General features: G+C 42.3%; 1 protein-coding gene across 1 annotated transcript in view; it reads right to left on the bottom strand.

Annotated features, from left to right (window-relative positions):
- Positions 1–12,977, bottom strand: part of LOC308280629 (unconventional myosin-Ib-like) — a gene marked incomplete at both ends in the record, with an annotated part of 53,027 nt that overhangs the window by 17,155 nt on the left and 22,895 nt on the right. Inside the window, 2 exons of the mRNA XM_080754958.1 lie at positions 2,005–2,051; positions 8,183–8,287. Coding sequence (XP_080611084.1) covers positions 2,005–2,051; positions 8,183–8,287 — 152 coding nt within the window. The remainder of the gene's footprint in view (positions 1–2,004; positions 2,052–8,182; positions 8,288–12,977) is intronic.

Here is a 12,977-nt window from a genome sequence, read left to right on the forward strand (position 1 = left end):
GACAGTAGTAGTAGTAGTAGTAGTAGTAGTAGACAGTAGTAGTAGTAGTAGACAGTAGTAGTAGTAGTAGACAGTAGTAGTAGTAGTAGTAGTAGTAGTAGTAGTAGACAGTAGTAGTAGTAGTAGTAGTAGTAGTAGACAGTAGTAGTAGTAGTAGACAGTAGTAGTAGTAGTAGACAGTAGTAGTAGTAGTAGACAGTAGTAGTAGTAGTAGTAGTAGTAGTAGACAGTAGTAGTAGTAGTAGACAGTAGTAGTAGTAGTAGTAGTAGTAGTAGTAGTAGACAGTAGTAGTAGTAGTAGTAGTAGTAGTAGACAGTAGTAGTAGTAGTAGACAGTAGTAGTAGTAGTAGACAGTAGTAGTAGTAGTAGACAGTAGTAGTAGTAGTAGTAGTAGTAGTAGACAGTAGTAGTAGTAGTAGACAGTAGTAGTAGTAGTAGTAGTAGTAGTAGTAGTAGTAGTAGTAGTAGTAGTAGTAGTAGACAGTAGTAGTAGACGTAGTAGTAGTAGTAGTAGTAGTAGTAGTAGTAGTAGTAGTAGTAGTAGTAGTAGTAGTAGTAGTAGTAGTAGACAGTAGTAGTAGTAGTAGTAGTAGTAGTAGTAGTAGTAGTAGTAGTAGTAGTAGTAGTAGTAGTAGTAGACAGTAGTAGTAGTAGTAGTAGTAGACAGTAGTAGTAGTAGTAGTAGTAGTAGTAGTAGTAGTAGTAGTAGTAGTAGTAGTAGTAGTAGTAGACAGTAGTAGTAGTAGTAGTAGTAGTAGTAGTAGTAGTAGTAGACAGTAGTAGTAGTAGTAGTAGTAGTAGTAGTAGTAGTAGTAGTAGTAGTAGTAGACAGTAGTAGTAGTAGTAGTAGTAGTAGTAGTAGTAGTAGTAGTAGACAGTAGTAGTAGTAGTAGTAGTAGTAGTAGTAGTAGTAGTAGTAGTAGTAGTAGTAGTAGTAGTAGTAGTAGACAGTAGTAGTAGTAGTAGTAGTAGTAGTAGTAGTAGTAGTAGACAGTAGTAGTAGTAGTAGTAGTAGTAGTAGTAGTAGTAGTAGTAGTAGTAGACAGTAGTAGTAGTAGTAGTAGTAGTAGTAGTAGTAGTAGTAGTAGTAGTAGTAGTAGTAGTAGTAGTAGTAGTAGTAGACAGTAGTAGTAGTAGTAGTAGTAGTAGTAGTAGTAGACAGTAGTAGTAGTAGTAGTAGTAGTAGTAGTAGTAGTAGTAGACAGTAGTAGTAGTAGTAGTAGTAGTAGTAGTAGTAGACAGTAGTAGTAGTAGTAGTAGTAGTAGTAGTAGTAGTAGTAGTAGTAGTAGTAGTAGTAGTAGTAGTAGTAGTAGTAGACAGTAGTAGTAGTAGTAGTAGTAGTAGTAGTAGTAGACAGTAGTAGTAGTAGTAGTAGTAGTAGTAGTAGTAGTAGTAGTAGTAGACAGTAGTAGTAGTAGTAGTAGTAGACAGTAGTAGTAGTAGTAGTAGTAGTAGTAGTAGTAGACAGTAGTAGTAGTAGTAGTAGTAGTAGTAGTAGTAGACAGTAGTAGACAGTAGTAGACAGTAGTAGTAGTAGTAGTAGTAGTAGTAGTAGTAGTAGTAGTAGTAGTAGACAGTAGTAGTAGTAGTAGTAGTAGTAGTAGACAGTAGTAGTAGTAGTAGTAGTAGTAGTAGTAGTAGTAGTAGACAGTAGTAGTAGTAGTAGTAGTAGTAGTAGTAGTAGACAGTAGTAGTAGTAGTAGTAGTAGTAGTAGTAGTAGTAGTAGTAGTAGTAGTAGTAGTAGTAGTAGTAGTAGTAGTAGTAGACAGTAGTAGTAGTAGTAGTAGTAGTAGTAGTAGTAGACAGTAGTAGTAGTAGTAGTAGTAGTAGTAGTAGTAGTAGTAGTAGTAGACAGTAGTAGTAGTAGTAGTAGTAGACAGTAGTAGTAGTAGTAGTAGTAGTAGTAGTAGTAGTAGTAGACAGTAGTAGACAGTAGTAGACAGTAGTAGTAGTAGTAGTAGTAGACAGTAGTAGTAGTAGACAGTAGTAAGGCATACTTACGAATCTGGACGAGTTGTCATTCCTCACCGTCTTGGCGTTCCCAAAAGCTGAAAAAAAGAAAAAGAAAAGGGGGTGAAGATCATCAATGGAGAAAGGTGTCGAACACCAAACTAATCACGTTTTCGTGACCATGTGACCATGTGACCATGTGACCATGTGACCATGTGACCATGTGGCAAACATTAAAAACCCAGGATGGAATGAAGGATGAAAGCTCGTTTTAACTGCGCCTAAAGCCCCATTAGTGATTCTGAATAACGCGCTCTGGCTCCCAGGCTAGCCGTCAATCACATTAACAGCTCTATCTCCGAGCCATTTGCACTGATGAAGGGCCCGTAATTCTGCGGGGATTAAGCGAAACGCCTACGGGGATCTGTCCACGGAAGCTTAGATGCGGATCGTGCACTTTGAACTCAAAAGTGTGGTGGTGGGTACGCTTTTTTACAAAAAACAGAGTAATGATGAGGCTTCAAAGGGCAGCGTTTTACAGGAATTAATCCCTTTATGTGTGGCAGATACAGTAAGTCACAGACATCTTGCAGGCGCAATAAAGCATCTTCGGTGTCAAAACTGGTGTTCATGAATTAACCATGGTCAGCCCGGGCCCCTGTTGTACCGTTGTCCCTAATTGAGGTCTCTGGAAGCCTTTGGATGACAATGACACAGAGAGAGCGGCAATGAATGAATGAATGAATGCATGCATGCTGCCTGGCTGGCTCACTGCCGCCAGCCTAACCATGCTTAGCTAGCTATCCCGCTGACTAATGCAGTATTGAAGTTCATCGCTAGTGTGCGCGTCTAGACTGCTAATCACCCCTCACAGCCCCTAGGGTAGGTGTGTGTGTGTGTGTGTGTGTGTGTGTGTGTGTGTGTGTGTGTGTGTGTGTGTGTGTGTGTGTGTGTGTGTGTGTGTGTGTGTGTCGAGGTTGGCAGAGAGAGAGAGAGAGAGGCAGAGGGAGAACAGAGAGAAAGGGCCGATGCATACACCACTTTTAGAGCCAGATTTATTTCGGTTCGACCGGGGAGTCAAAAGATCTCAGCAGCACCGGACAGCCGAATTAATGACGGTGAATGAAGCCATATTGTAGTTTAGACGGATCTGAACCGAAATAGATTTGTCTCTAAAAGTGGAATATGCATCGGCCCAAACAGAGCATATGGGGAGTGAAGGAGAGAGTAAAATAGAGGGACGCAGCAAAAACAAATAGCTGGTGTGCGACTGATTAGAGAGGGCAAGGAAAAGAGGCTGATGGAGAGAAAAGGAAAAAAGGATGGAGCAAAAGAAGCAGAGAGAGAGAGAGAGAGAGAGAGCGAGAGAGAGAGAGAGAGAGAGCAAATCACAGAGCAAGCAGAACGAAGCACACAGCAAAGTGCTGAGTCAAACTCTAACCCGAGAGTACAGAAAAAAGAAAAGAAAAAGCCTGTATATTTCAAACGGATTGAATAGTTTTATTTCACTGTATCTGTTTGTTAATTAACCCATTTAGACCTTGAAATTACAAAACAATTGTGTTGCTATTTACATAGTAATGGGATAGTAATCAGGATGTCTGTTCTCCTGTCTGGCACGCAGACCATAGCAGCAGCAGCAGCAGAACTAACAGATGTGCTGCTGGGCTCACAGCTTCATTATTCATGGACATTTCCTGCCTGCTGCCCCTAATTAAACATCCACAGCTGTCCCCACGCCATAGACATAGAAAGGTAGACGCCTCCTTCGACTCTGATGCATGTGCATCGAGGGACTAAGGGAATCACGTGTGCATTGCTTCCACATACGTCACACACAGGGAAGTTGCTAGGCCAATCAGAGGTAGGTGGGGGCGGGTCTTTACGTACGCAGCCTGTAAGAACAGCTGAGCCGCGCAACATCGGAACTGGCTCTGTTGAATTGAATTGTAGTACTTGGATAAGTCCCGGAAAAGTCGCGCTGTGATTGGCCAGTAGTCACTTTGACTGACAGCGATCCCTTCGTTTTTCCAGGATGTCCGGACTACAACTGTTGCACGTCGCTCCAATGAACTGCAGAGGCCAACGAGGCATCTAGCTCTTTATATCTGTGCCCCACGCTGCCAGGGCAAGGTCTGCTGCAGCAGTGTGCATGCCATGCCACCGGGGGAGCTCTCCTTTCCCCTGCATGCGTGCTGGTGGTAGAGTACAGCACAATGTTGCTAATGCTAAATTACACAGTCAAATCCTCCGTGTTAGTTTTAACTTAAAAAAGGATCCCTGGCTAATAAGCAAAAAAATATGCCTTGATACATTATAATTGTCCCCTATAATTGTGGGCTCGCCTGTAAGGCGAGCACACTTTAGATATTGTCATTATTTATTTATCTATCAGGCAGGCAGGCAATCAGTAGACGGGAACTTCGGTTCCTTTCTACTCCTACATACTTAGTGAGAAAATGAAAATAAAAACATCAATGTGTTCAGTTTACAGTGGCGAAGTGTGCTATTATTTTCTATAGCAATCGGCCAAATGGTGGCGCTGTAGGAAGCCTTCGAAAGTGCGAACTTTGAACAGGTATAGCTCATGCTGTGTTTGAGGTCCAGCCATGAAACCTGTATACACGTATGCGTCTCCTCATGCCGAACAACTTTTACGCTCTGACTTTTGACCTCTGACCTTTAGATCCCCCAGAATTTGGAATTATATGAAAAACAGTAAAAATCTATCTCCTCCTGGGATTTTTGCGATACGCGCATGAAACTTTTTTCACATGAACTTTGGACCAATACGGTCAAACTGTCTGGTCGGATTTCTTTTAAAGTGAAATATAATTGTTTAATAATTCAATAGATATTGCGGTTTTATGCAAATTATTCTTCGGCCTCTAAATCATACATGCAAAGTTACACGTTCATGGCATTTGGCAAAGATGTAGAGGGTTAGTCAAAGTATCACTGAAACCAATTTTATTCAAATCGGCCAAATGGTGGCGCTGTAGGAAGCCTTCGAAAGTGTGAACTTTGAACAGGTATAGATCATGCTCTGTTTTAAGTACAACCATGAAACCTGTATACATGTATGCGTCTCCTCATGCCGAACAACTGTTACGCCCTGACTTTTAACCTCTGACCTATAGATCCCTCAGAATTTTGAATTATATGAAAAACAGTAAAAATCTATCTCCTCCTGGGATTTTCGCGTTACGAGCACAAAACTTTTTTCACATGAACTTTGGACCAATACGGTCAAACTGTCTGGTCGGATTTCTTTTAACTTTTTCGCCGCCGTTGACGGTGAGGATTGTCATTGAAAGGGTTAATACCATGGCGCCGTTGACGGTGAGGACTGTGAATCTTACTGTATATACAGTAAAGATATTATTACTTACTTAATGTCGCTCCGGTCCCGCTCGCATCGGTAATGTCGGCGATTTGTTTACAACGCACGTTGGGCGTGCACGCGAAGTGAAGCTCCTCAATGTTAAGTCAATGGCGAGGCCCATAAAGAAACTTCATTTAAACAAAATAGCCATTTTGAGACATTTTGCAGCAGATCTAAATGTAAACAAGGCAAAAGGCAGGGCGCAGCCATCTTCATCTTCTTGTCTCACACTGTCATGTGACTAGATGACGTAATCGTTGCCGTCAAGTGATAATCCAAAAAAACAAAAACAACCCCCTTCCGGCCCTTCAAAATAATAGCGGCGGCCGACGGAGGAAACGACGTGGCGCCGAGGCACCAAGCAACCTTCAGATTAAGAGGCAGCAGATGTGTTAAAGTGAAATATAATTTTTTAATAATTCAATAGATATTGCGGTTTTATGCAAATTATTCTTCTGCCTCTAAATCATACATGCAAAGTTACACGTTCATGGCATTTGGCAAAGATGTAGAGGGTAAGTCAAAGTATCACTGAAACCAATTTTATTCCAATCGACCAAAGGGGGGCGCTATACGAAGCGTTTGAAAATTCAAACTTCGGGCATAAGTCATGCCTTGTTTCGTTTGAAGACATGCAACTTGCTTACACGCGTGCTTTGACTCGAGCGGAAGACATCTGTGTCTTTGTTGAGTAAGCTCCGCCCTTAGATTTTCCGCCATTTTGAGCAGTTTTTAAAACGCTTAAACCGGCTTTTATTCTGGAATTTTCGCGTCACGTCCACAAAACTTTTTTTACATGAACTTTGGACCAATATCTAAAGATCTGTCAGATCGGATTTTTTTCTTTTTTAATAATTCAATGAATATTGCAGTTTTATGCAAATTATTCTTCTGCCTCTAAATCATACATGCAAAGTAACATGTTCATGGCATTTGGCAAAGATGTAGAGTGTTAGTCCAAATATAAAACCAATCTTACCCCAATTAGCCAAAGGGGGGCGCTATATCCTTTTGAGCAGTTTGTGAAACGCTTAAACCGTTAGGATTTTTTTTTAGCAATTTGCATGATACACACAATCTAAGGACCTTTATCTAATATGCCTATGAAGTGCGCACACACAAAAAAATAATAATAATAATAAATATAGCTGCAAGCAGCGATAAAGTGGCCAAAGCCAAAAACACCTCAAATCATGAACACAGCCTGCAATGTGCATGAAATCTTGCAAGCACATTCCCAATAGGTCAAGGAACAGATACCACCCTTCTCACATTGGCCTGTTATAGCGCCACCAGCGGGTCAACTTTTGTACAACACATTTTTGGAACAATATGGAACGATCTTTGACGTCAGTAACGTCAAAGAGAGCACTGCCTGCGATCTTGACATTTTGTACTTTTATAGCCATTGTTTTCTGGCTTGAAGCGAGCCCACAATTGTTTCGAAGGAACAATATTTTTCTAGTTACAATGTAACATTAAAAAAACATGCGTGTCTGCTATGGGGTTCAATGGACGTCGTTCGTTGTTCGTGGCGCTCGACGTTCGTCGACGTCAAATATTTTGGCTCATCCAGATGGGCCAACTCCCCCCACAATGCACCTGGATTAGCTTCTTCCGGGTGCTTCAAAACACCACTGAGCAACTTGCATTGAAATGAACGCCACCGTCGCCCCCTGCAATGTTGTGGCCCTCTGCTTGGTACCCTAGACATGATTCAATGTTGTGGCCCTCTGCTTGGTACCCTAGACATGATTCAATGTTGTGGCCCTCTGCTTGGTACCCTAGACATGATTCAATGTTGTGGCCCTCTGCTTGGTACCCTAGACATGATTCAATGTTGTGGCCCTCTGCTTGGTACCCTAGACATGATTCAATGTTGTGGCCCTCTGCTTGGTACCCTAGACATGATTCAATGTTGTGGCCCTCTGCTTGGTACCCTAGACATGATTCAATGTTGTGGCCCTCTGCTTGGTACCCTAGACATGATTCAATGTTGTGGCCCTCTGCTTGGTACCCTAGACATGATTCAATGTTGTGGCCCTCTGCTTGGTACCCTAGACATGATTCAATGTTGTGGCCCTCTGCTTGGTACCCTAGACATGATTCAATGTTGTGGCCCTCTGCTTGGTACCCTAGACATGATTCAATGTTGTGGCCCTCTGCTTGGTACCCTAGACATGATTCAATGTTGTGGCCCTCTGCTTGGTACCCTAGACATGATTCAATGTTGTGGCCCTCTGCTTGGTACCCTAGACATGATTCAATGTTGTGGCCCTCTGCTTGGTACCCTAGACATGATTCAATGTTGTGGCCCTCTGCTTGGTACCCTAGACATGATTCAATGTTGTGGCCCTCTGCTTGGTACCCTAGACATGATTCAATGTTGTGGCCCTCTGCTTGGTACCCTAGACATGATTCAATGTTGTGGCCCTCTGCTTGGTACCCTAGACATGATTCAATGTTGTGGCCCTCGGCTTGGTACCCTAGACATGATTCAATGTTGTGGCCCTCGGCTTGGTACCCTAGACATGATTCAATGTTGTGGCCCTCTGCTTGGTACCCTAGACATGATTCAATGTTGTGGCCCTCTGCTTGGTACCCTAGACATGATTCAATGTTGTGGCCCTCTGCTTGGTACCCTAGACATGATTCAATGTTGTGGCCCTCGGCTTGGTACCCTAGACATGATTCAATGTTGTGGCCCTCTGCTTGGTACCCTAGACATGATTCGGCCCTTGGGGAAAATTAATTGGGGAACCCTGCTGTACAGTATCTTACTGCTTACTGCTAATAATCGTTGTCAGTGGTGCCATGATGAACTAGGCCCCACCCACCACTCACCCTCCAGGACGGGATTGGACTGCAGCAGCTGCTCCTTGACCTTGTTGACCTCCTGGCCCTTCCCACACACCGCAGCCACGTATGACATCACCAGCTTACTGGCCTCTGGAAAACACACACACACACACACACACACACGCACACGGTCATCAGCATTGTAGGAAAGCGATCTCATGAGTGCCATTTTTACCTTGAGGTGATTTACAACTAGGGCTGTTATTACATAATCGTCTAATCGCAATTATTTGACATAGTCGCGATCATTTTTCATAATTGTCATAATCTTTTCCATGTTGAAAAATGTTCATATATTTTTTTAAGTAAAAAAAATAGTGGAAATAGCCGATCTACAAGCTCACAACACGTCGCGATGCGACACGTTGTGAGCTTGTACATCGGCTATTTTCACTATCAATGTTCTTTTTTATTAAGTATAAAGTTGTCAAATATGTCAGTCATTTCTTTGTATATTCAGGTTATGCGTCATATCTGCCATGTGCAACTTCAAAGCCTACAAGCCAAACAGAAATGTAATTGTCAAGGCCAAAACACAATTAAATTGTTAATCGCAATTATTTGGGTGACAATTAATCGTCGTGTAAAATGTCAACTAGCCGATCTACAAGCTCACAATGCGTCACAGCCGGAGCCACGCCGTAGAGCGGCTCTCAGTGCGCAACCAACTATAGACCAGGAATAACTCTTGTGGATCTGCTATTTAAACTGCTTCTGAAATGTGTTTTTATTTGTTGATTTTTAATGGAAATTATTAGATTGTTTGATTTTATTTATTAAATACTTTTGAAAAAGTATATTAAACTCCCCGACCCACTGTTTGGGAAACAGTTCTTTAGACCATTGGTTCTAAAAGTGGGGTTCAGGGCCCCCCAGGGGTCCTTGAGGGGGTTCCAGCTGTAGCTAAATGATGGAGAGTTGGTAACCAAATTGAGTGTAAAATGAAACCAAATTTGGTTTAGTTAGCGCTCAAGAGTTAAATTATTCTTAAACATCAGCATTACTTAATTTACAAGAAGTCTACACAATTAGCGAATGTAGAAGAATTGCTATTTTGATCGATGTTTGCCTGTCATCTCGCCTGTGGTACCAACATCAATACAGCATGGAATTGTGGACAAAATCTTATCCAACAAACGAACATGGGTCTGAGAGGCATCAAATGGTGGTCCGTAACCGTAGCCTGGCGGGGCCTGACGTCATACTGCGTTCACTCACTCATTCCTTCCCCAGTATAACGTCTGGCCTTCGGCCTATGGGCAGCTTGAAAAGTGGGCGGGAGTACTTGCCTTGACAAGACAGACTCCTCTAACCAATCAGCGTAGCAAAACATCTCTCAGCCAGTCGGAAGAACGGCAAACAAACACGTCTTTTCGGCCGATAAACTCCGTAACCGTGGCTCAAATGCAGAATATATAATGGACCTTGATATGAAAAAGGGTTGAAAACCCCTGATTTAGTTAGACCTCCACTTGGGCGACTACCAAGTGTTACTATATAGTACATACCCGTCCAACCGCCCTTACCCCTCCTCCATACAAAATAAAAATCCCCCTTACATCATCCCCCAGGAGAGCCATTTCAGTGTGGGGGTCTGGAGAAGGCAGGCCCCTCCTCATTTCATTCCACACGCCCCAGGACCAGGCACCACCTTGTTTAGTTAGATGGTGGCCATTACCGAATCAGGGCTAAATTATCATCATCATCATCATCATCAATAACACTGACTGACTTCACTGGGAACCAACAGGATGCCTGTGCGATGAGAGGAATCCAGTCCCATTACGGGGGCTCTCGGGCCAGCTTTAAAAAAGGCTGTGAGGGAGGCCACTGATGCGTGGTGATGGGAAAAGCGTTCCTTCTCCAAAAAAGCCAGCTTTGCTGGTATGGGAAACGTTTTTTTTTTCTTTTTAGACTGACTGGCTGGTTGTATGGTGATGTAAATGATATCTGGGACTTTACTCCTTCCTGTCCAATGAGATGACAGTAATGATGTAAAGGACTTTTCTCCCGTCCAATGAGATGACTGTAAACAATGTCTGGGACTTTCCTCCTGTCCAATGAGATCACTGTAAATGATGTCTGGGACGTAACTCCTGTCCAATTAGATCACTGCAATCCATGGCTGATGAGGTCTGACGTGCCTTGTGATTGGATAGAGGAGGTTTGACCACAGTTTCTGGTAAAACCTTCTTAAACGCCTGATTCACAAACCAGCGCCTGACCGATATACAGTACATCTGTCGTTATTTGATGATTATTATTATTATTTTCGTCACACGGCAGGTATCTGCAATTATGCAGCCGATTGAAGTTAAGTTTGTGTTTATTTATCAAAAGGTTATTCCAACAAGACTTATTTCTACAAGAAGCTTGAGTGAGGAAGGTCCGTGACCGAAACGTTAAGCCTTAAGAAAAGTTTCAAAAACTGGTTCTTTTTATTTAATCCAAGTGTCTGCTTGCCCAACACACCTGTCCCTGAGCTGAACTATGTGTGCAAAAAACTTTGGGTTTACAAGTGTTTCTGAAATTCTTTTCAAGATTTAGCACTTTTTGTATATACAGTACATATAATGTTTTCCCTTTCTTTTAAATATTTGTAAAAACATTGGTATTAGCTTGTCTAGAACCCTCTGACAATCAGGACTGTGGCATCGGACCCAGACATCTGACACCGGTTGGTCTGGATTCAAATAAAGTCCAAAACACAGTGATTGGTATGATTTGCAGAATACTGCCGTTCGTTTGCACTCAGACGTGTTTTGAGGCTCAGATAAGATGTAAAGATCAAGGAGGATGTTTGTGTTGGATAAGACTTGTGTGTGTGTGTGTGTGTGTGTGTGTGTGTGTGTGTGTGTGTGTGTGTGTGTGTGTGTGTGTGTGTGTGTGTGTGTGTGTGTGCACACGCACATGCGCGTGTGTCATATAACGGAGACATTTTCTTTTATCTACTCTGCCATCTCTTTCATGGCTCCTGCAGCCTCTGCTGGTATCTGATACCGTAACTTCCATTTGGATATAAGGCTTCATTCAAAGACAAACCCACGGCTAGACAGCATATCACCAAACCAGAACAAGACCGTCCTACTAGACACAACACAGGTCCAACACATCACAGAGGAGAACAGAAACGCTCATCTAGCCTTCATGAGGAGGATGAGGTAATAATCCAGGAGTAGACTCCAGTCATACCACAGAGGCATGCCTTTTTACTTCGCCTTCCCCTGCAAAGCAGTCTGATGAGGAGACTTACCCAAATCCCTAATAGGGATGCGACGATATGAACATTTCATGTCATGATTATTGTGACAAAAAAAGAAGAAGCAATTTACGATATTATCAATAATCGAAATATCCACAACATCCATTATCCTGGGGTGGAACATTTGCCAAAAAGAAATTAGCAGATCTACAAGCTCACAACGTGTCGCACTGTGATACGTTGTGAGCTTGTAGATCGGCCATTTTTTGGCAAAAAGTTGGTTGAGATTAAAAAAAAAAAAAAATGGGTTTAAAATGGGTTTAAATGGTACCGATATGCAGCTCTGCAAATAAAAGGTGAATTGATCCCAGTGCACGGAGGAGGACAATTTCACGATAAATCCAAATCTCCACAATACGATTATCGTGAGTGTTTTTATCACAATTAGCGATAATAATCCCTAATCCCTACCTTGGCTGCCTGGGACTGCACACCTTTTTTTAAATGAGTGGTTGGTGTGCGGCTTTGCGCTCTTTGATATTTGCTAATAATGGTAGCAAGGCTTCATTAAAGGCCCACTTCACCTCTGGGACAGGGTTAACACAATCCTGAGTTATTTTTGTGTTCAATCTGTGTTTTGAGATATTTTAGTATTTCAGCATGACTAGTGATGCATTTTGCATCATATGATGCAGCATGATGCATCATATGATGCAAAATGCATCACGTGTCTGATTGTGTTGATCGTGTCCCAAACAACAATAAAATAAGATCTGGTTGTCCCAGAGGTGAACTGGGCCTTTAAAGGCAGTGATAAAAAAAAGAGAAAGGGAATGACTTGTGAGACAATTTACCTTTTAGACATGCTGGTACAATGTTCTCCAAAGTATAACTGAAATGAACTCTAGTACAGGGGGCTTCAAACCGTTTTGACTCGGGTCCCCCTGGTAAATAACTTTTTCATCCACGGCACCCCTGAATTACACCGTTTTTGATTTGTTTTTTAGAATCTTATGTCATATCACGCTACGTAAATATGTACATTTATCTCCCTAGGATACATTAAGTCACAGATGAATATCCGTTTACAACAGAACTTTATACTTGACGTTTAACCACTTGAAATGGCAGCATTCCTATTCTGGGGGGAAGTTTCACCAAAAATAGCCAATCTACAATCTCTAAGATCTGCTATTTTTGGTGAAGAGAGTTGGGTCAGATGGAAAAAATAACTCATCAATTACAAAGCAAATCAGGTCTTTTTTTGCATTTGTCACATTCCGAAGCCAATTTGATTACAATAAATGTACCCCCATTGATTCCGGATGGGGACCCAAATGCATTTGGGTCCCCATCCGGAATCAATGGGGGTAAATTTATTGCGACCGTAGGTCGCATTTACTACCAAAACCTCCACAGGCTGTCCGTGAGTGAGTCAGTCACACGTCACACTGTGAGTGAGTCAGTCCGTCAGTCACACGTCACACTCTTGCCCTGCTCATATCTCCGCAACCGTTGCCCCGATCCATGCCAAATTTTACACACACACTCCTTACCTGCCAAACTACAACCTCCAAG

This window comes from Nannobrachium achirus (genome assembly GCF_963921795.1).
Source record: "Nannobrachium achirus genome assembly, contig: SCAFFOLD_393, whole genome shotgun sequence".
Taxonomy (NCBI): Eukaryota; Metazoa; Chordata; class Actinopteri; order Myctophiformes; family Myctophidae; genus Nannobrachium; species Nannobrachium achirus.